Source organism: Haliaeetus albicilla, chromosome 28, assembly GCF_947461875.1.
Source record: "Haliaeetus albicilla chromosome 28, bHalAlb1.1, whole genome shotgun sequence".
Taxonomy (NCBI): domain Eukaryota; kingdom Metazoa; phylum Chordata; class Aves; order Accipitriformes; family Accipitridae; genus Haliaeetus; species Haliaeetus albicilla.
This window is the reverse complement of record NC_091510.1, coordinates 16,710,172-16,733,345: the sequence shown is the minus strand read 5'-3', so window position 1 is coordinate 16,733,345 and position 23,174 is coordinate 16,710,172. Positions and strand designations below refer to the sequence as shown.

The following is a 23,174-nucleotide window of genomic DNA, read 5'->3' as shown; positions in this document are numbered from 1 at the left end:
ATTGGTGGCCATACAGACCAGAGCAGCTTTTCTCACTGTCGTCCAAAGCTTTTTTCATCTTTTCTAATCCCACATTTTCTAGTGTCTTCGGAAAAGAGGAAAAAAACCACCCTTCCTAGATTTAGTAACAGTATTTACCTGAATCTGTGAGCAAACAAAAACGGGCACCTGGGGCAGCAAACTGTTTCCTTTCCTCTCCCTTTTTTTTAAAAAAGGATGTTACCTGCAACGTGCACGTGATAATTTAAGCACCAACACTGGCTTGCTGTGCTGAAAACCTCAGCAAACGCACTCATCTCCCCATCGCAGACTGCTCCCTTAGGAGCTCAGTACACCCGGCAGTGCCTGCTCAGCTCTCAACCCTGGCAGACTTCTCTGATTCACGTGTGTATCATCAATATAAAAAAACCATTTATCCCTAATGTGCGTAATTATTTTAATAGCCCTGAAACAAGCTTCATAACCAGCTGACGGAATAAACTGTGCTAAGGAGAGCTTCTGCAAAAGCCCAATTTCCCTGCAGGAGCCTCTGGAGAGGCAACCTGCAGGTATTCTAATTTGCAAGCATTTGGATAATTAATTAATGACCAAAAGGAGCAATGCTAAGGAAATCTGTGCATTTTCCTAGTTCTTGAAGTAAATCTGGAGAATATGCGTCAAGGGGTGTGATGCTGACTTCCACAGAGTTGCATTAGGCAAGCATTTGGCTCAGCACAGCTCAATTAACTTTGGACTAAGATATTTTCACAGAATGAAGGAAAGAGTAATAACTCTGTTACTGACTGAGAAATGGAAAAAACAACATAACAGTTGGTGACAAATGGGGGAGGAATCCAAAACAAAATAAAACTCTCTGGACTCAAACTAAAACACTAATTAGAGACAATGCATAACTATAGCTAGAAAAAAACTGGAAGACTGTGAATGCTTGTTAGTATTGTAGACTGCGTCTAGTACATTTCCCAGGAATCTTAGAGAGTGATTCAACTATTACACAAGCACTCAAATTCTTTAAAAAATATTAAAAAAAACCCAAAACAACTCTCCAGTTTTCAGAAGATGGCTTTCTGCCTGTTGAAAGGTTTTCTCCCCTTGTTATTTCAAGACCCCCATGACTGAACGTAGCGGGCCCTGGATCTAAGAAAAGAGACTGAGTTGTGTTTCTCCTCTGGTGATTCTAAGCCCTGTCTAGTATTTCTTGCAGTCTTCCACTGTGGTGCTGGCACTGGTGCAGGGCCCAGAGGTGGTAGCAGCCATCAATCATGGTCTCACAATTGCCATCCCAGCTTTACAAAAGCCAAGGCAAGTGCATAGCTTTCCTTGCTCTCATCGACATGATCCCAGTTTAGCTTTTAGCATACTGTGATCCTGAAAACTTTTTTCTTTCTTTTGTACAGGAACTAGTTTACTGACTGTATTTTAATTAATTTAATTTGTGTTGCACAGGTGAACTTTTGCAAGAAGCCAAAGTCAGCTGCACCTATTAAAAGCAGCGGAAGACAACAATGAGCTTGAGCCCCTCGGACAGATCGATCGATTAAATAGATTACCCTTAATTATACATGCTGTAATACCAGTTCTAAGAATTCTCCTCAAAAAAACACCACTGACATAAAACACATGCTTCTCAAACTTTGAACCAAACCTTATTAATCATCTGAGAAGTATCAACAAAGTTGACTTGTTGGGGATTGAAGAAAGAAATGGGGTTCTGTCAGAGTGTCAGATTTGAACTTGAGGTAAGCAAAGGTAAATTCAGTGGAAACCCACACTGTTGTTCTTGCTGACATCTGATCTGAATTTATATCAAAGGGCAATCTTTATTAATTTAATAACAATAAAGCTTTGCTGCTTCTGTTTGGCTCAAGTTTTGTTGAGGTAAAAAGGAGCTGCGAAACACCTTGTAATGCATAGAGATATGGTGAAACATTTACATACAACTACTGTTTATCGACATAAATACTGAGCAAAATGTGGGTCTTATGGTATGTGTTCTTTCTTTGCACAGTAATTAATTTATTGTCCTGTATTGCCTGACAGCATGTTAGAGTTTATTTCCATGTGTTTCCAAAGCATTTGATGATACAAATTTCATAACTGTGAGAAGAGCCTGTCTCTACTGGTGCATATTAAGAGATCAGCTCTTACGTATCTCAGGCCAAAGGCTGCTCTCTGTGCTCCTGTGAAGGTGCTGGGGAACATCGGTGACATTATTTACAGCAGGGGAAGCTCTTTACACGGCGTCCTGCTAGAAGCTTTAAGCCCAGAAAGAATGACCTGATGTATGTTCTGAAAACCGAAATGCTCATACTCTATTGAAGTGTGGGGAACTACAGAATTAATCCCATTTAACAGAGCTGTGAGAAAACCCTTCTTTTAGTGAGATCAAATACTTGACAGCTGACCTCCCAGGTCTGTTCCAGCCTAGCCATACCTCCACCCCCAGCTTTATATAGCACACTTAGATCAGCCATGAGCTAAATATTTTTAATTGCTTTGATGCTAAACTTCTGAAAACAGCAAGTCTTCTGATGTTTGTCACACGGATTTTCAAGTCGCCGTGTGAATGCAACTTAATATGTTACATGAAAGCTCTCAGCTCTTATGGTTCAGTCCTCCCTTTGCCCCAAACACTTTCATTCCCAACTTAAAATAGCCCTTTCAGAGGTGTGGGCTCAAACCTATTCTGCTGTGCCCAAGTGCGAACTACCGTAACATTTGAAAATCGCTGCTCCACACGGGCTTGGCACAGCAGCCCATCTGTCTGCCACAGAGTACTGCTTGCATACTTATGGCCTGATGGTCGTTACCAAGCCCAGTTACTAGTAAAAAGAAAACAAGGTACGGGATGAGATGGTCTAGCATTGAGTCAAACTTACCAGTAGGAAACTCATTTGGAGGCATGTGGCATCTGACTCTCTGAGGCCCCAACCTGCCGTGTGAGACCCTCGCTGTGAGCCCAGCAGAGGCAGGCTGCACATCACCATTCAGACACTGACACTAGAAGAAGTTGACGTAAGTGAAAGCAAGCACATGGAGATGCTACTCACTAATTTCACATTGGTCTCCTTCATAGCCCGAAGGACAAATGCATTTTCCCAGATAGAAACACGTTCCTCCATTGAAACAAGTTGTTGTACAGTTTGCTGAAACAGATAAAACAGGAATGAACTAAGTCACTAACATGAACTCAGCGTGACTTGGCCTTAACGTTTTCTGCTGTTCATCATAAATAAACATTGAGTAGGTTTAAAAAAGTTCATTAACATCTTTTCATGTGGTTTACAAAGGAAGACTGAAATGCGGCTTTTCCTACACAATGCTTTACACAGGCACACACACAAGTCAATATAGAGACAAGTGAACAATACAGCAGTGAGATCCTCGAGGACAGATTGTGTGTGTACATCTTCATCAGTCCTCACATGTAAAGCTTGCTGAAGGATCAAGTCACAATTGCTATTGAAACTGCCAGTGTCTGATAAAAGGAGCACAGCCTAGGACTGGAAGTTACTTCTACAAAAGGATATTTCACTACAGTTCTTAATTAACACGTTAACTAGGAAGAAATATGTATAAGTTTTTGCTGTGTGGTGACATAGGTGCAAATGCTGTGTCTCTGACTTGCCAAATTACTTACATTGTTAGACGTGACTTTTCCCCAAATAGCTGGGATTCACATTAATCCTTCAAGACACTGGGAGCATTTCACTACAGTGCACTTTTGAAACATTTTTTAAATGAGGTAAAAGTCTCATCAAGGACTAGATACAAGTCAGAAGGACACTGACAAAACAGTTTGTGCAAGCACACCTAAAGGCCTAGGACGGTTCCCATTATTTTTCTGGAAAGTCCGCTAGGACCTTTTGCGTTTAGTCTTTACTTCATATAGTTCTGCAACAATAAATGCAATGTGATGTTCTGTAATCTGCTCTGCCATGAGCAGGTCAGTTATATTTCTGCAGGAAACTACTTGTTTTTTTCTATGTGGTAGCTTGGACTGTTCCAAATTACTGTTCTGAACAACTAATTGTTCTTTTTTATCCTTCCTGAGCCACAACGCAGCAACAAAAAATGAAGAGCCTGCTTATTTTTTCATGTGTACAGACGCAGCAAATTAATACTAAATAATTATTAAAACTAGTTTTACTCCAGGAAACTAGAATTCAAATAGAGATCATCTTCTTTCCTAGGCCAGAAACATATGTTAATTTTGTGGTAGGTCCCACAGCTTTCAGTGGATCAACTAAAGCGATTATCTAAATTACCCTTCATAGAGCTGGCTTATATGGATGCCTGCACATCCAGCTGTGAAAGCACTGCAAATCCCTACATTCTTCCAGCAGCTGCCAGGTTGTGCTAGAGCATCTGTTTGAAGAATCACAAAACGTTTAAAGCTTACTTACTTCATCACTTGCCTGCCTTTCCAAAATCCACTCCTAGAGGGAAACTAACACAGGTGAGTAAAGAGAGGCTGCTGGATACGGAGCCTGGGGGGGTTTAGCCAGCAGTTACCTTTGTCGCAGTTGATGCCGTAGAACCCTGGGGGGCAGATGCAGAGGCCGGGTGTAATGCAGAGCCCACCATTCATGCAGCGAGGAGCACACAGCGCTGAGGAGCAGGAAGAACAGAAAAAACGTTGCTGGTGTGACAGCAACTGGCTATTTAAATACACAGCACATTGACCTCTTAATCTACTTGTCCTTCTGCTGAATGTAGTAAGTCACCTTTGCAAAGCATCTTTGTTAGTGGCTTAGATCAATTACATCTCTGGCAATTTGTATGTAGTGTTACCAAAAAAGTGAAGACTAAATTCAGTTCAAATCCAGTTCCATACATAAGCAGAAACTGCCTCTTGTACAGTTTAATTCCAAACAGGGGAGAGCAAAGTGCCCACCTACACCCTGTGGACATCTGCAGTCCCCCCAGACCAGTCCTCTCTATAACTGGACGCTGGTGCTGCAGCTGGTGCCCAGCTCTGCGGACAGGACTGTCTCTATAGGGGCTGCGCTCAGAGGTGTCGGCAATTCGGTGGGGTTCCCAGGCAGGCTTCACCATGAACCCTCCCCTCTTCTTCTGCACACCTGAGCGTAAGCATGGCTACCTAATTTCGGCTAGGGAAGCCTGCCACGTGGCCAAGCTGTCCTCATGCTCCTCATGAACCTTCTCCAGAGCCCCGGTGCTCTCCCGAGACTTCTCTGCAGTGGTGCCCACCCCACAAGGCTCTTCCAGGGAGGCACGTCGGGGGGCAATGCTGCATCTCGCGGCTGCCCACAGTTGGTACGTGCAGCAAGGCTGGGTCCGTACTAGTGAGTCAAACAGCACCCAGGGGCGGGGGCGAGTGGGGGCACAGCATCATCCATCTTGTGAAATTGTTGGTGCCGTTCCTGGCATGGCTTTGTCCCCGGCTGACCGGCAAACCCTCCCAGGCACGGCCCTGGGGCAAGCAGTGGCCACAGGCTCCTCCCAGCAGGGAGTTTGGAGGGGCTTTTTTGGGGGGGGAAAGGGTAAGAGAGTTTGTTAAACATACGAATGTAAGCTGCACCGTGCCAGTTGGCCTCCAGGCCAGAAAACAGTCCCTGATACTCTGTACTTAATATTTTGGACGTAGCCAGAGCGTCTGGGAGTGAAGGATGGCACTGGAATAGGATGCCCACGGATATGGTTTGCTCCGTCTCAAGTCACCCCAGGGACAGTCTGCCACTGGGGCAGGAGGAAGGAAGAAGTAGGAAGAAAAGCTAGTTTCCTTGCCAAGTCCCACCAATTTCCTGGTCCTTCACTCCTGGAAATGTTGTTTGGGGCTATTAGTCACTAATGGAAGGGAAAAGGAGACTCTTCGTCTTCCCCTCTTCATTGTCAGCCTGCCTCCAAATTAGGTCTTATCTCCAAATTAACAAATGTGGAACAACAAAAGTCCTGTGCTTTGTTTCCCAGCTAGTCCTCATTAGCAGAAGATTTTTATTTAATCTTTTTGCCAGATGGATTCCCTGTGATTAAGGATCACTTGACTATTGTGTCAGTTTTTGTTAAAAGCAATCTCGTAAACATTTTTCTTGTAAGCAGTTAATATTTCCATTAGATCATGGATGATAATAGTACTTCTCCTACATGTGTGGACCCAAAATATACAAAATCTTCAGAATATTATTTTTAGGGGAGGCTACAGTGCAGTAGCTACAGTTTTGTTGAGATTATGGTAAAGAAGACAGTTGAGAAGATGTTTTAAAAATTACCTTTCTCACAGTGAGGCCCGTAAAATCCATCTGGACATTCACAGACATGTCTTTCGTTGCAAAACCCTCCATTTCTGCATCCTCCTGGGCACTCCGCTTCACAAAATATAATGACAATCTTAATTGAATATTATATACTTCAGTTGTCAGCCAACTCTCGGTAGGATCAATATATTCCTTTGACACAACAGTAAAAATATTTGCTGACAGGCAAATGCTGATAGAAGTGAAAATTCAGCTAAGACCTCCTCAAGAGAAATTAGGGTTTTTTGTTAGTCTACAAAGAGAGGTTTCATCACGTGTTCAAACAAAAGCACGATGTGCTCATTGACAGACTGTGCACTTCCATTGCTCTGCTGGTCTGTAAATGCATGAGCAATGGGGATGCTCTGCTCAATCCAGCACTTTCTCCTGTGCACGCAAACGAGCAGGCAACTAACTCAGTGCAGGACCTGCATCGCTGCTTAGACCTGCCCTGAGTATACAGGACCAGTTTCAATTTCTGCAGCCTTAAGTAGACTGCACTGCAACTTGCATTTATCCAATAGCTGATTAGAGCTACAGGAAATGATGGCTGCTATAACTACATGCAGCATTCTGCTGCACTCACATAATAGCTTGTTATTCAGTAGGATGCGAAGGGTAACTCAGAGACTAAGCAAAAGGAAAGAAAATCTGATGTACTGGTCAGGTGGCTGGATATTGTATACAACTGCCAAACAAACAGGAAAGAGAGAGGAGGAAAGGTGTAATTTTAAAATGCTTTTCTATCCAAGGCCATAGATAAATGAAGCAGCGAGTGTTGCTTTAAAAGTAAAGCTGTTTGCAGCAGTAGTAATAGTGGTAAAGGCTTTTTGGTCTTGCTGTGTTCCAACACTGTACTCTAGGACTCTTTCTGGAAGTGCTTCTCTCTTTGTCCGAATGCAGAGCTGCTATTCATTACAGAAAATGCATGCTTAAATACATTTCAAACAGAAAAATAGGAAAACATAATTTTTTGCGTAGCCACCTCTTAGCCACAACAAATCCTCTCCTCTCCCACAAAATTGCTCACTTGCTCCCCTCACTTCCTCTGGTGGGGGCCCTTCTGGGTGGCCAAGAATGACTGGAAACAGTGACCGGGGCCCTGGCAGGAGGAATCGGAGCTCCTTGCCATGAATGATGTCTTTCAGAGGAAGGAAACTCACCCCTACTCTGACATCAACTGGTAAGGACACTCTCATCCTTCTCAGCATCTGTCCCAAAACACTGCCGTGTCCACCTTACCCGAGAGAGGGCAGGAATGGGAGTTATCCCAGTACGTGCTGGAAGAGACGAGGTGAGAAAACTCCTCCTCTGCCCACCTCCAGAGTTTGGGAAATCATCCTCGTGTCTCAGCTGGCTCCAGGAACAAAGGACTGGGACAATAATCACCCCCACCTTTCCTGAGAGGCCATATGATGTAATACTGCTAAATTGTTAAATATTACATCTCGTATCAAAACGGTAACAACAACTAATAGCACAGAAATGGTAACTGGGATGAATGCTACCACTAAACTGAATTTGGACCCCTCTCTGTTTAAGCCACATTTTTCCACAATACAGACCTGTAACTCTGGTGTAACTCTGCTGTCCCGATAAGATTACCCCAACACTATTTCCAAAGTTTATTAAATTCAGTATCTTTAAACTGAAATGAAAATAAAAAGATATCAAGTGTTCTGTGTTGTATTTACATCAGCCACACAACTTCATACCTGAGATCTGATTGATTGTGCTTCTATTAAGCCCTCATTTTCCTTCCTGTTTCTCTGCCCACTTCTTCTCCCCCTCCTCCACTTTCCCTGGGCTAATTGGCAGCAGCAAGGCTTCAAAGGAGACAAGCAGCTTTGCTATTTAGGTGTAGTGAGGTTTCAAAGAATAAACAGCTCCTGCTCCTGCTGCTCGCTCTTTGAAGCCACACTACAGCCAATTAGCTCAGAGAAAACAGTGCAGAGAAGAAAATGTGGGACTGGGAATGAAAGATTTGATAGAAGAATAAAAATCTCACTCTTTGTGTATCAGCTCTGTCATGGGTTCATTTGATACAATTGCACATGACATGGCATAACTGCCTTATCTTAGATACGGATTTTTCAATTTTCACAGCCTCAGTTTAAAGTGATAATTATAGCTGTTTGTAGTGTATCAAATTAATCCAGAAAGTCTTCTTACATAGTGTTTATGGTTCATAGAATGGTTGATTAAACAGGTTCCCTCCTTTCCAAGTAAACACTGCAATAATTTCATGGTGCCCTTCTTCTACTAGCGTATCCTGTGGGTGTTTACTGCTTGATAGCTGCCAGTATTGAGGAGCAGCTTCCACCACCTTACCTGTATCCAAAACCAAGAGGTTGCCACCTGAGCTCCAGAAAACGTAAAGCCAACTTTTGCAGAAATTTTCTGATTGAGGATTTTTGCATTTGGTTTGGATGTGCAAGTTGAGATTTAAGAAACTGTTGAACTAAGGCACTAAACAGTATTAACTGAAGTCAGTATCCCCACTACAGATCCCGAAGTTCAGTTCTCCAAATTATGTGCCATTTCTGGAAATGTTAGCCTCAGCTTGTTTTCACAGGACTAGTTCACCTCCAAGCATCTCAAATCACTTACTAACAGGTGCTTCTCATATGATACATTTCTACCAACGTCCTTGATGTGATGAGCAGTGAACAGGAGGAGAAATGCCTCCAACCCAGTCTGCTCCAGGAGGTGGAGCTGACAGTAAGAAAAGGCTTAGTAAACACGTAGTAAATGAACAGCAAACCCACAGACAGAACAGCCTGGCATTCACCACCATTGCTACACATTGTGTGACCACTTTACTTCCATCTTCTCTAGCCCTTATCCTGAATGACACATAAGAAAGTTAGGTGACCTGGTCTAACAGTATTCTGGCATGTTCTTTTTAGTGTTACCTTGCTGACAGGTTTTAAAGAAGATGGCGTTCTGAGGGGTCTGGAGAATAATATTGCCTTCTGAATTCATTATGATGACGTTCACTTCAAATGCAGCGACCCCATCTTGTTTTCCAAGGCAAGGAAATCCAACCTGAACGACTTAAAGGAGAATAATGACAATAATATTTATATTTACATGTATATATATCTATATACATATAAAAGCATACATCAAAATACTAAAAAAAAATAGATAATATTTATAGTTAAGCTTTAGAGTAATGCCATTAATGAAACCCTGTAACACAGGGATACACGGATCACCTTATTCATAGGTGGCTCCAGGACTGGAAGTACAGCAGCACAGGAGATGAGCCTGTGCTCATTTACTGACATAACCCCAACAGTCTACAGCACAAACAGCGATCTTCATGCAAACATACTTTTGCTTGCAGACAAGGCAATTACTCATGCGGAGGTATCTAAGGATACACCAAAACAAGCTGGAAGCCTACATTTAATTTTCTAAGCTGAGCTGATCACTTCTGAGTCTAAATTTTGCAGGCGCTCATATGACTTCTGCAAAAACATCTTATGCATTTTGGAAAAAAAGTTACTTTAGATATGTTTAGCTGGTTTGGATATTGCAATTAATACTTAAATAGAGACACTGATTTAATCAAAACTTACTCCATAAAGTGCTGGCAAGATGGTACACTTGATAAATAAGATCATGGGTGCAAATGCTTAAAAAGAAGACATAGACACATCACTCCGACAGAACTTGTTAACTGTAGCAATATTTAGAGATTGCCTTTCCAGGAAAAGTATTCAAACACTTTTGAAGTACAAAGAGTTTAAGTAAATAATTAAGACCAGTAAATCTGGAGTATTTTAATGAGGAAGCAAGCCTGATACCTCAGAGCTATGAAATGCTCCGCTGTGATTGTCACCAGTGATCTTAAATAATCTTCAGATGAAACGATTTTATCTCTTTTCTTCAAAATTGGTTCTTACCAGCTGCTTTGTAAGTTAGATCCAGCTAATAGAAATTGCTTATTCATTTCTTCTGAAGCTAGCCTGAGATTTCAGAACCAAATATTGAGCTAATAGCCCTGTATTGGGTTTGTTTAACATTGCTTGTTATAAAAAATTTTGCAAGTTGTAATTGGGTCATTGTTGTTATTTGTTGCCTTGCTACAATATGGAATAATTCAGTGCTGAAAGACATTCTGCTTCTGGTAACTCCTACGGACTGAAAGGTCTGTTGCAGTTTTCATTATAAAGCAATTTCATTGCTGAAGCACTTTTACACCAATCTTTTAAAAGAGCGTCACAAAAAGTATGTAACTATGTGGTAAGTAGGAAGCTCTTACAGTGGATTAAATAGTTTAAATGCAGTGAACTCCTTAAACTGTAGCAACCTTCTTACAGCACAAGTGCAGGAAAACAGTGCTTGTATTGGGATACGTGTGACTTAACTGAGCAAATTGCAATGGGGAGGAAGATACGGCAGAAGTTTCATGATGGCACTGTAGTCATATCTAGACTTCATGGAATCGGTAGCAAAGCCCTGAACTCCCCTGAGGTTTGGCTGTGGGTTTAAATGCCTAGGGCAAAGACCAGGAATGCATCTCTTAGGACTAAAGTCCAAGGGGACAGGTCAGAAACCCCTTATTCCAGCACACCCCACCCTGGAAGCATCCGCATTTTTGGACTTCCCATATGTCCGAACTCCTAGGCACACAGAAACGCAGTAAAGGACCGTCCTGTTAGCAATAAGCACCTGGATCCTGGCTGAGCTCTGTGGTGGCTCAGAGCTGGCATAAAGTCCCTAAACTCTGCCTGAAACCCTGCCTTTTTATGCCTGTTTGAATAACGCTAAGCATGCACCAACAGCACCACAGTCAAAACAAAGCACAGAGCAAAAGTCCCTTGCATCCAGAACCATGGCTGTGAGCTCCCGTGGGCTACTGAAGCGCTGAGCAGGGCTGTGGCACAGCAAACCTCAGGTCTGGTCCCTGCTTCCCAAATTCAGGAGGCAGTTTACATTTCTGTAAACTGGCTAAAAACAAGGAGAGGGAATCACGGCTCGGGACTTCTCTCTGCTAGCCATCATCCCACCACCAGGCCACAGAATTGCCTCTCGCGCACATTTATATTTCTGCATCCCCTGGAGTGTTTGTACCCAGGGGTGCAGAGCAGACAGCTCTAGCAGGAGTGAGGAAAATTTAACTGATTTGAAAAGGAAGCTAAGGAAACCTAGTGATTTGTATCTAGTTTAATTTTAGCTGGTAATTAGAATGCTCTACTGGGATGTGGAGGGAGCAGGTTTAATCCCTTTTGCCTGGGAGCTCGTGCCTTTTCCTTCTGTTCAGGAAAACAAGGTTCCCTAAATTGTCTCCAGTAGAGGCAGGTTGAGAGTAACTCCTGTGTGTCTGCACAGCTCTGCAAGTTTGCAGGCAATTGCTTTACCTACTTAGTTAATATGCCAAAGCCACCACCAAAAGCCACCTACACTCTCAGGGGTGGGATTGCTTAAGGGACACCTCTAAATTACCAGTCCCAGTAGAAGTGGGCACGCAGGGTCTGGAGAAGAGCAGGGGTCCATGCACAGCCCCGCAGCCCCCCATCCCTCTGCACCAGCACGGCAGAGTGAGCAGAGATGCTGCTGCACCCAGAGAAGGCACCAGTTTCTCCCACCAAACCTGGAGAGAGTTTCAGCACCTTTGGTCACTTAGCACGTACGTTTTAATGTGTCAACACCAGCAGCGGGCAGGGAGAGGAGATGTCCTGAGCCTGGCCAGCAGGCTGGGGGACGGCTGCATGAAATGCATGAAGCAGCACTGTGCCAGCAGCCCAGACACGTCAGCTTGCACCGGTGGCACTGGCACGGCACTGGGCTGGCTGGTGCAGACAGGGACGGGGGGGCTGGCTCACGTTGCTTATGGACCAGCTCCTTCTCAGTCACAGGCCACTGCATTTCTTCTGGGCACACACCAAGAGCTGGTTTTACTTTCCTCAGTGTGGTGTTCAAGGCGTTACTCGCTGCCACTACCAACGATGCCTGACTTCGTTTTCAACTCGCTGACCTCCATTCGAACCATCGGATCTTCGTAGGCTTTCCCCTGTGAAACGAGCAGCCAGCCTCCTCTCACCAGACAGGTACTCACACTCCTCTCAAACACCTTCTTTTGGGCAAGCTGAGTGCTCTTAGCACTTTAAGCTTTCATGGAAAGGCACCTTCTCCAGCCTTCTTAACATCGCGCTCTGAGCACTGAATCGGGTAGCAATCCTGGGATTTGGGGACGGGATTTTCAAATGAGTCTAGGGAACCTAAGTGATTTAAATCTAATTTGATTTCGAGGAGAATTTGATACCTCATCTCATTAAGGATATACTAGATTAGAGAAAGTTGGCAGAAAGACAACAAGCTGCATCCAAGAAGGAGCAATTGAGTGGGTTGCAGCTCTTCAGCTTGGCAATGAGAAAAATTAGGGGGGACAGGATAGACATCTACAAAATCATGATTGGCATGGATAGGACCAACAGTATGGATTGACTGCTCTACCAGTACAAGGACTAGTGCCCATCAGATGAAGCTGTCACAGCCAGACTTGAAACAACAGGAGGGGGATCTTCATGCAATGGGAGAGAGTGAACTCCTTGCCAAAGTGACTGGAGATACCAGAAGATAATATGGACTCAAAGAGAGCCTGGACAAGTTCTGGAAAGAGAGATCTCTAACCTATGTGGGGTTATAAAAAAGACAAATCACTCAAGACTTAGGAAATCTGCCAAGCTGAAGCTAGTCAGAGCTGAGAGGGTAAAGAGAAGTATCACATATACTTGCCCCCCTTTTGCTCTTCCAAAGGTCTTCTTATGGCCACCGTTGTCCATAAGACAAAATACAAGCTAGGCAGGCCCTAAAGTACTAAAGCCATCCTTATGCTTTATTGGTGGTAGGCAAATATCCTCAAAGAAGTTTTAAAAGTCCACTGGTTTTGACAAGACCAGTGGGTTCAACTATCTTTGAGTAAGATATCTAACTGCTAATCTCCATTCCTGTTTCCCACTCTTATGTTTAATACAGCTGTCCTTCCTCTTTTATTCCTCCTTAGTTGTCTTTAGTGTAATCTTTGGGGCTAAAATGCTTTTTCAAGAAATAACTTGCTACTGTTGATTTGTTACTAAATACAAGCTTGTGACTAAATTTCTTCTGACATGCATATGTGTAGAAAAATCATTTGGTAATGCAATAGGTACAGGCAAACTAGACTAGATTTGTCAGAACTGTTTTGCAAACATATAATTATAGGAATAACTACAAAGTAGCAAACATTCACTACTTTTATAGCATGTATTTATTTAAAGCTGCTTAGTTAATTTTGGCCAGCTAGCAGGCATTGTAAAAAAACCACCATCATACTAGTGGCTCACTGTTAAATAGTGTACATGCTTCAAATGCTGTATGTGTACTGATTGTCAACTGCTGTTAAACACCCGACTCACTATAATGCCAAACAGGACTTAAATATGGCTTATATGTACTAAGCGCAGTGACTGCACAAGATCCACATAAGGAAATGCCATGGACATGCCCATATTAGTCCTGGACCTGAGGTACCAGTGCTGCAAACAGGGTAAAAGTCCTTTTTGGCTTTAATCAGACCTCCCATCACGATGGTTAACAGACCTTCTGCTGGAACTATGAGATCTCATCTCCGGCCTTCCTGCACTTGTAGATTATGTTTTCCTAAACACAGTCAGAAGGAGGTCATTTTGGTCTAGCCTTTCTAGATAGTTAAAAATTAAAGGAGAAACTAGCTTATATTAGAGGATGCTGAGTACAGAGCTTCCCAGATATCTCACCCGCTTTATATGGAGATGGAAATAACGCCTAACAAAAACTTTGCCTCTGTGACTTTTTAGTTACTTTTAAATGTCTCTACTTGCCCACTTATCGGGCTTGCAACTAATTAAATTGCAGCAATTATGGTACAAATATTATAGCACTCTTCACCCAAATCCATTTTCCATACCACTCATTCAGTCCACACTGAATGGAGAGACCAATCATTAATGTTAAATTCCAAGTGCCATAGCAAAAAGCTGTGCTGCAACATTACTTCAATGCCATTTTACTACAGGCTGAAAATGGAGGATATCAAACACAAACTTTCAGAATTTATATGCTGAAAAAGAGAAGAGAAGGAAAGACTGGTCAATGATGTAAACTTGTATATCAGTGTTCCACTTGCAGCCCCATCCTCCTGTTCCATTTCTCATTTCTTTCCCACTTTATCCCACATGGTCTTAGGCTGGCTAGGGCTGATCATGAAACCATGATCACTAAGACACTGCTGTCACCCAGATGTACATTTCTGCCTTTCTGCCAGCGACTACCATGTATTAGCCCTGGAACAGATCACGTAAACTGTTACTCATCCACTTCAGAGCAAAGTGGATTCGATAACCTCTCACGGAGAGCTTTTCTACTCCACCTGGCTCACTGCGCACCACGGTGCTTCTGGAGCACTCACCTTCGCTTGGGCGCAGCCTCTGCTGTGCAGCTGTAAGGTCCACTGAAGGACTAAATGCAAAACTAAGGGAAAAGTGGTAAATGATAATATCCTAAACTACAACTTGTGCCTTTGAGCTGAATGCCTGATGACAACAGCTGACCCCAACTGAAAGGAAAACATCCACAAACTGCAACCTCTGAGAAACAGAATAATTTGATAACTATTCCTTATAGTGATCAAAGATTTTGTTTTCCGAAAGTTGCACAACTTAAGTATTAGTATTCATGCTCGTGAATTTTATGCACAAATTTTGCACAAGTTTCTGCTGATTAATCTACACATAAAAGCTTCATGTGACTTGGCTCAGACAAAATATGCTGTAGTCAAGCAAGGCACTCACAAACTGTTCAGTGTCAAGCACTGTGGCAAGCATTTCTTTAGCAATAAACTTCAGAACTGCAATTCATAATAAAATATTTAGACTTTACTGGCTGTGGAATATTTTTTACAGGAACACAATTTATAATATCAACAGCACCAACCTGATGCTTTATGAGGAACCGTTCCAAGCAGAGGGATATTTATAGTTGGATCAGCCATTATGCCTTTATCCAAAGAGTGCAAAGACAGGAACTCGTAGAAGTACTCAGCCTACGACAAAATAAATGAAAAATCAATACATATTTTAATTGCATTCACAGAAGCGAGCTATTTAGCATATAAACTACAGCAGAAAAATACTACACTTTTCATTATGCCATTCACTGGATTTGTTTCTATTATTTACCTGAGTGCTTCTTCGCCTAAGCATAATTTTCAGGTAATTTGCCCTTATTTCAGAGATTGCAAGTGACCATACAGTAATCAGGACACAGCATAACAGCAAGGAAAATGGCATGCGTACGGTGAATAAATGTTATACAGAGAAGACTTTTTCTGCAACCCACACCATTTATCTGGCAGAACACAAAAGATGTACGAATACTAGGCTAATTCTTAAAGCTGTTTTTTGGGCAGAATCCTCCCGGAACTGACTGGTGAGCCTGGATACCCGCCTGCACCACGAGTGCAGTTTAAAGGACATACCTACATGCATGATGCAACTGCAGCATGAGAATATCCAAGCTTGCTCTTGGTTGATCTGCACAGCACGGCACGTTGCCTTGGGGAAACAGTGCCAGGCAACGAAGAGCCACATTGCTGGAACGCCATGCTTGGACACATATCTGGCTTACAGCTTCAACACTGCCTTCTTCAACCTCAGCTCAATAAATTGTTCCAAGGGTGGAGCTGAGAGCTCTCCGACAGAGCTGGCTTCATGTTCTTCATTATTAACCACAACATAAATGATCTGTTTTGGTGATCCCCAAAAGGTGTGGCACGATTTAAGAAATATTTTCCATTACCTTCATCCTACTCCTGATATGCACCTGCATTGTGACACAGACTGTAAGCTTTGGTACTTTCTTCCATGGGACCCTGGCCCCTCTGTTGAGTCATCTATTCAATATTTCTTTGTACTCGATGCAAAGTGATGTCAATGCTCTGCAGCGTAGCTGTACACACCATGTACACCTGAGATGTATGCATCTTAGCAAGTCACTGGAGGCTTCCACTACTGTCAGTGGCACAACTGGAGGTGTGCAGAGCAAGTGGAAATGAACCTTTTACTCTAAAGTCTGGCTTCTCATTTACCCTGAAGCAGATAAGGTAATTGTACCTGCTGCTCTCAGAAAAGCACTTGAGACCTTAGCATGGGCACTGGCAAAAATGTGTTTTCATCCAGCAACTCATTGATAGTAGACAGTATTGTTATGTCTGCTTTTTAGCTAAAATAGCAAAATAAAGAGAAATTAAAGCCAAAATTTTATGAAAACTTTGGGCTAATAAATGGTAGTTAATTTATGTCTACAAGATGGCAGTCAACGTCCTTAGCCAGAAGACTGTCCTTCTTCTCCTGCAACATTCTGGCTCCCTAGTACAAGGTAAATGTGGACTTACTGGCATGAGACCAGTGAAGGGCCACAAAGATGATCAAGGGACTGGAGCTTCTGACATACAGGGAGAGGCTGAGAGAGCTGGGACCACTGAGCCTCGAGAAGGCTGAGGGGGCATCTGATCAATGTGTATAAATAGCTGATAGAGGGGCGTAAAGCAGACGGAGCCAGGCTCTGCTCGGCGGTGCTCAGTGACAGGACAGGAGGCAATGGGCACTATACAGAAAACTGCCTGAACCTGAGAAAACACGTTTTTACTGTGTGGGTGACTGAGCACTGGCACAGGTTGCCCAAAGAGGTTGTGCAGCCTCCATCTGTGAAGATATCCAAAACCCAGCTCAACACAGCCCTGGGCGAGCAGCCCTAGGTGACCCTGCTTGAGCAGAGGGGTGGACTAGATCATCTCAAGATCAGACTGTCTGGTCTCAGATCAGCCCCAGCTATTCTGTGCTCTGCTAACTTCAGCAGAAGCCCTGGCAGCATGTGAGGGACCATCTCCCTTTAGCTCCTGGTGACACCAGCAAAGCACTCATGAGCTGGGTAGAAAGGTCGTTATGAAATCCCTGATCAGCCCTGGCAGCATATCCACCCGCTCTGTGAGGGCTGCAAGGAGACCCCAGACAGCATGCAAGGGCTACGCTCCGCAGGGACAGTCTTCAGAGGGTGTTGTGTAGGCACGGAGACCTCAGAGGACGACTCGCAAAACAATAGGGAAGAAGAGATGAAAGTTTTTAAAGGTGGGTTAAACACAAGGAGTGTATGTGGGAGGGAGAGGGGACATGGAGAGAAGCAGTAAAACAGGAGATGAAAACTGAAGTCTCGGGTAATGTTCATAAGGCTGCTTTTAATTAAAGACATTTTTTTCCAATACAATATTCCATGCCAAAATATGAAAACAAGCCATAAAGTCAGATTGTGAACATTTTTGTTTTCAAATAAAACTTTGGTTCAGAAAATAATTATATGTCTGTACACATCTATAGAATAGTACAGTGAGTGAGTCAATGCTGTACTGTCTGTTTCTCATTGGTTAGCTTTGATGTTTGGTTATATCTAAACCAGGTCATAATGGGTTAGGATATTAAAACATTATGTTCTTACTATTCTAGTAAACAACAACTGCTAACTAGACCAAACAGCTCCACTCCCATATTTCTATTCCAGCCACACTGTTATAGCAGGTCAGCTTGTGAGCCAGAGCCCTGATTTGTAGGGAAGGAGCTGGAATCCCATTTTCTAGAGTCAAAACAATGCCTAAGGACAAAGACAAAAAGAAAGTTCACTGTGGGAAAGGAGACTGATAGCTGCATGAGCCACAATACTCACCACCTGTCAAGGAAGGAATTCCTCTCACCAGAGGAGAGGTGTAGCAGTGATTAGTGCCTGAGGCAGGAGTACGTTCTGCTCACGCATTAAAAAGATGGGAAAAGACATTGCACAAGCAACAGGCTGCTCAGAAGGAAAGCCACGCATTGCACTGGGGGGAGATACCTGCTCTCACCATTTCTGTACAACGGTTTGTACAGCTGCTGAGTTGACAAAAAGTGAACTTCTTGAAATGATAGTATCTAGTATCTAAGAAGACCTGAAACACCTCAGGTAGATCCAGCAGGCATGACTTCAAAGTCATGAAGCCATGTGCTGCAGAGTACGTTTGCAAATCATGTGTGCTGGACTGAGTTAGTTAAATTTTGATATAAAAATTATATACAAAAATCACAGTCTAGAGAGGCTGCACAGTGGAGCAGAATAGTTTAACTCCTCAAACCTGTGAATCTGAAACAAGATTTGGCTGCCATAAATCCTATCTATTTGGAAAAAATCTGTCTTGACACAAGCCCTACATCCAGTCTCCAGTATTGTCCTGCTGTAATTTGAGTTGATTGCCAATTAACTTGCATTAATCATCATGACTGAAAAGCGAACAACACACTCTCAGCAAATATTTACTATGCTCCAGCCTAGCATGAAATTTAGTCATGATGGTTAATTGAAGAGATAGGTCTGTGCAATTAAAATATTGTCTACTGACTACCATAATTTGTGCTGTAAGGGGTCACTGTGAGTGACCTGGTAGTGAGAACTGTGATTTTATCCTGGGATATTGTTGAGAGATAAAGGGGAAAAACCCATTATCTATAATCTTCTTTCCATTATAAAAACATTTTCGTGACTTTGGGTTTTTTAAGCCAGCCTATGAACTGTCTGGTAAGTGAGGGGCAAAATTTGGTACTGAAGCTAAATCTCAGAGGAACAGTGTTATTAGAGGTGATGGAGGAACCGGGCTTTGAGATAAATTGTTGATCTTTGACAACTGCACACTGCATCCATGGAAGACTTTTTGGCTTTGGCTTGACTTCAGGAAGCACCCAAGGAAAAACACGCTTTACTTTTGTGTAAAGACTCTGTTGGAGACCCTCAGAAACTGAGGCAAGGGCCCCTGCAGACCTTGTGTGAACAGTCTGGGGACTCAGCGCCTTCAGGCAGCAGGTAGCCCTGTGCAGCTGCCCCTTAACAGTTCCCCATGTGGGCAAAGCTCTCAGCAAAGGGAGGAAATTTCGTTTTAGGCAAATAATTCCATGGTCAGGATTAACTTTTATGGACTTTAAATGGCTGTTTTCTATAAATCAGAGGAATTTAAGAGGTTATAAAAATAACGAAGCCCTCTAACAAGTATTGTAGCAAACATCTGTCGGCAGTTTGGTTTTAAGTGATATACACTTAAAATTCCTACAGAACTCCACTCCTCAGTACAAGATCTACTGCATGAGAGTTTTCTTATCACTCAGATGCCCTGTTGTTCCCACCTTGGTTTTGTTTCATATTTAATCAAAGCATTCACAGGAAAGTGCTTCATGTTTTCTTCATTTTACGTGAAAGATGTAGGATTAGAAGTAATGGTAGTACCTGAAGAGAAGCAGAGTAGCTTAAACTGTTTTATGTCACAGCTCAATAACCTAATGAAACCTGCTGCCTTTCTAACAAAGAAAAGAGAATGTGTATTAGCTTTGGAAGCAGACGTAAGAAATTAACTACATTTTCTTCTCATTTTTTTTGAAGAGAACAGTGCTGAATGTTCTATTCTGTTATCAATTAAATGACAAATATACCCTAATGCCAACATTCTACACTTAAAGAAAGAAACTCATCAAAAAAGTTCCTCTTAATCCCAGATCCATGGATATTTCTGGCTATGCACACACTAGAAGATTCTAGCGTGCATTATCCATAGCAGATGCTCACAGCTGCATATGCCATAAATAAAATCACAAAGTGAGGCAATGTATGTGTTTGTCAGGTGTTTACAGCATGGACCATTGCTTCTCCAAGATATTAACTGCATTAGGTCAGAGAAGCTGGTCTGTCCATGTTCCAAGATAAAGCATGAAGCAAAATCAGATGAATTTCAACAAAGAGGGGAGGCTGCAGCCGCACTGCACATACCAGGCTATTGAAGGAGTCTGGCCAGAGTATGAGTATGTATGTCAGCAGCACATTTTGCTACTGCAGTGCAGTCTAGACACTGCTATAATGAACAACATAATGATGCCTTCTTAGACAAGCAGATAATAAACTGTCTGCCTGTAAGGTTTTATTTTTCTGCTAGGGAAGGCAGCTTTGCCTCATGTGTTAATTGGCCCTGTCACAGAGTGGGTAAACCATTTTTTTGCGCCTCAGTGTGATGCTCAAAGAGACTTTCCATCAGCCTCACGAAGTAGTCCCAAAGCGGGAGGCATGCTTAACAATATGAAGGGATACAGAAACACACTCTGAGAAAACCAATTTACACTGAAGAGAGGATAACCTGCCTGTTTTCTAGTACCAGCTGCTAAGGGTATGGGAACAAACCGAAGCAGCAGGATTAACAAAAGCAGAGACGCATACAAAAGGAAAAATAGAGATATTTTGGTGTTTCTAAAAAAGAAGGACCCAAATTAGAATTCAGCAAAATGGGCAGTCTCTAAGAAAAATACATTATGTGACAGTGTTAATTCCACAATGCTGTGGTGAAATGCACACAGCTCTGCAGAGCCTGTTTTACGCCTGCTTTCTTCAAGTTAAGAAAACTGTGGCAGACTGAAGAAAATCCGTGCACAAGGAGGAAGACTTTTTTAACAATGGACTGAATCCCTGCATGCAACTTTCAAGAATAAGCACTTGTGGTTTTAATAGTTTTAGAAGAAGAATGGTACAAAACCTCTGGTTTTGTCAGTGGAAGATGACTAACTGGTGCTTAGTGTCTCCTGTGGCATGCGACTGTGGATGGCAGATCAGATCTTCCAACAGAATGATTTAGAAAGCTGGAAAAGAGAAATTTCTTGGTTGCTATCAAAAGGAGTGCCAGATTTTGAAAGGTGACACTGCAGGCTTCCGAGAATGCTTTGCACAGCAGAGATGGACAGAAATCTTTGCAGAATACGTTAGTCTTTCCTCCATGTAATGAGAAAAGGATTTCTGTAAAGGTAAGTAATATGAAGAAATCACTGTCAAGAAGCTTGGTGAGGCCACAAAGGAATACATTTAGATTACATTTACCAGTTGAGTTTCTGGCAGTTGTCTGCTCTTTGGGAGACATGGGAAACAGGGCAGCTACTTGGCCATTTTGAACTGATGTTTTCTCTCACCAGACCTTGAGCTCTGGAAGGGGTCTAGCATTTGAAGAGGTCATTTGAAACCTACCCAAGTCTAGAAGCTGAAGGGCTTGGCAGAAAGAGCAGGGTTTGGGAGGGACACCAGTGAGAAAGGAAAATCCAAGTACACCAGCAGAGCGTTAACTTTGAAACTCGTCCTCACACGCAGGAAAAGCAGGCTACCTGAAACAGAGGGCCAAATGAATGCCTACTGTGCATTCCTGTCCATCATTAGCCTGCTAATGAAAGCATGGTTTTGGTTTAGATCAGAGTCAATCCCTTGATGCAGTAGGTATCTGCAATGGGGACGGTGGGACCATTGCATGAGGCTAAAGCCTTGGAAAGCAGCATATGGGCAAACAGATCCACGGCAATTTCCAGGTAAGTACAAGTACACTGATACAAAGGCATGTGGCATACAGGATTTCTTAAAAAACAGTCACAACAAATTTACAGCTCCTCGTCAAGGAAGGTCTTCGAGTTTCTCACTCTGCCTTGCTTTATTTGGAAACAGAAGAGAAAGCAAGAGAGCACAACTCCCCATATTTAGAGGTTTTCTTGTTTAACAAATTTTCTTTAATGTGTTTTATGACTGCTTCACTAGAGTTACTTTTGAGAAAATTAATCTAAAAAGAGACAAAATCATTAGTGTTTTGATTAATACGCACGGTTAATTACATCTGGAAAATCTTTAGCAAGGAATGATATTTCTTAGCATGAACCAGGCTGGAAGGTATACATGGTGCACAAGTTTCCTTTAAATTGTTTTCTCCTTTGTCTTACAGATGAAAATTAGAAAACTCTGCTTTGGGGAAGGGGAGAGAAGCAAGCAATACACCAAAAAGAGAAACAGCATTAAGAGTTCAGATTAAAAAAAGTAAAAAATACTTTAAAAAATACAAGCTTTCATTATCTTCAAATATTTAATGAAGCATATTTTTCTGGTATCCAGAGAATTGGTAAAAGCTGTTCTCCTGAAAAGTTATTTCTTGTTGCGGCACAGGAAAGGCTAATTCATTCTTTTGTCACTCAGCAAAAAATCAGTGCTCTCTCCAGTGGAGATTTCATGATCAGGTATGTTCAAAATGCCAATTTCCCAAGGCTAATAAAAAAAGGGGACATTATTACTGCTCCTTAGAGGAAAAACCTAAAATACTGTCTCATCAGGTTAGTTCCTAACAAAACAATGCTGTACAGGTCTACTACCAGCACCTGCAACACATCTATGTGGATCTATCTATACTGAGAATAAACTGCGAGGTTATTTTCTTCCCCTCACAGCTTGGAAGATAAGTGAAAACCTTGGCTGGCTGGTCCTGGGAGCGCACCTTTACATAGATTACAGACTGTGTGCAGTTTCAGGCTTTGGACATATTTATTTATAATTAATAAATTAGCCTGAAAACTCTTTTCAGAGAATGTCAAATAATTTCAATAAAACCTTTACAATCAGGGAAATGGCTGCAGTAACAAGCATTTAGACTAGTTATGATGCAGATCTGAGCAGATACTACATTTAATTAAACAGAATGCTTTTAAAAGCACGAATGTAAACCTTAGAGATGGTGGCTCATCTGACATGACGAGAGAAAGTTCACAGCTGAAGGATAAGCTAATCCACCTCTTGCATGGCGGTAAACATGGATAATGCACACAGATTCAGTCTGGCCGTGCTTCAAACTTCCAACTCTTTGTTCTTAAGCCTCACAGGACAGCTTTGAAGTTGAGGATAAAGCTCCTCTAGCACACCATTACCAAAGAACAACCTTCTGATTATGATCTCATGAAAGTGTAATCAATAACTTACACAAGTTAAAAGCGTGGCAAACAGCAAAGGTCACGTAATTGGGCCTTTATTGAGTCCATG

The 23,174-nt window shown here is 42.4% G+C and overlaps 1 protein-coding gene across 1 annotated transcript in view; it reads right to left on the bottom strand.

The window, feature by feature from the left end:
- Window positions 1–23,174, bottom strand: part of WIF1 (WNT inhibitory factor 1) — a 44,430-nt gene that overhangs the window by 4,794 nt on the left and 16,462 nt on the right. Inside the window, exons 3-7 of the mRNA XM_069773269.1 lie at window positions 15,222–15,330; window positions 9,173–9,313; window positions 6,234–6,329; window positions 4,516–4,611; window positions 3,051–3,146 (exon numbers count right to left, since the gene is read on the bottom strand). Of these exons, the coding sequence (XP_069629370.1) occupies window positions 3,051–3,146; window positions 4,516–4,611; window positions 6,234–6,329; window positions 9,173–9,313; window positions 15,222–15,330 (538 nt within the window). The remainder of the gene's footprint in view (window positions 1–3,050; window positions 3,147–4,515; window positions 4,612–6,233; window positions 6,330–9,172; window positions 9,314–15,221; window positions 15,331–23,174) is intronic.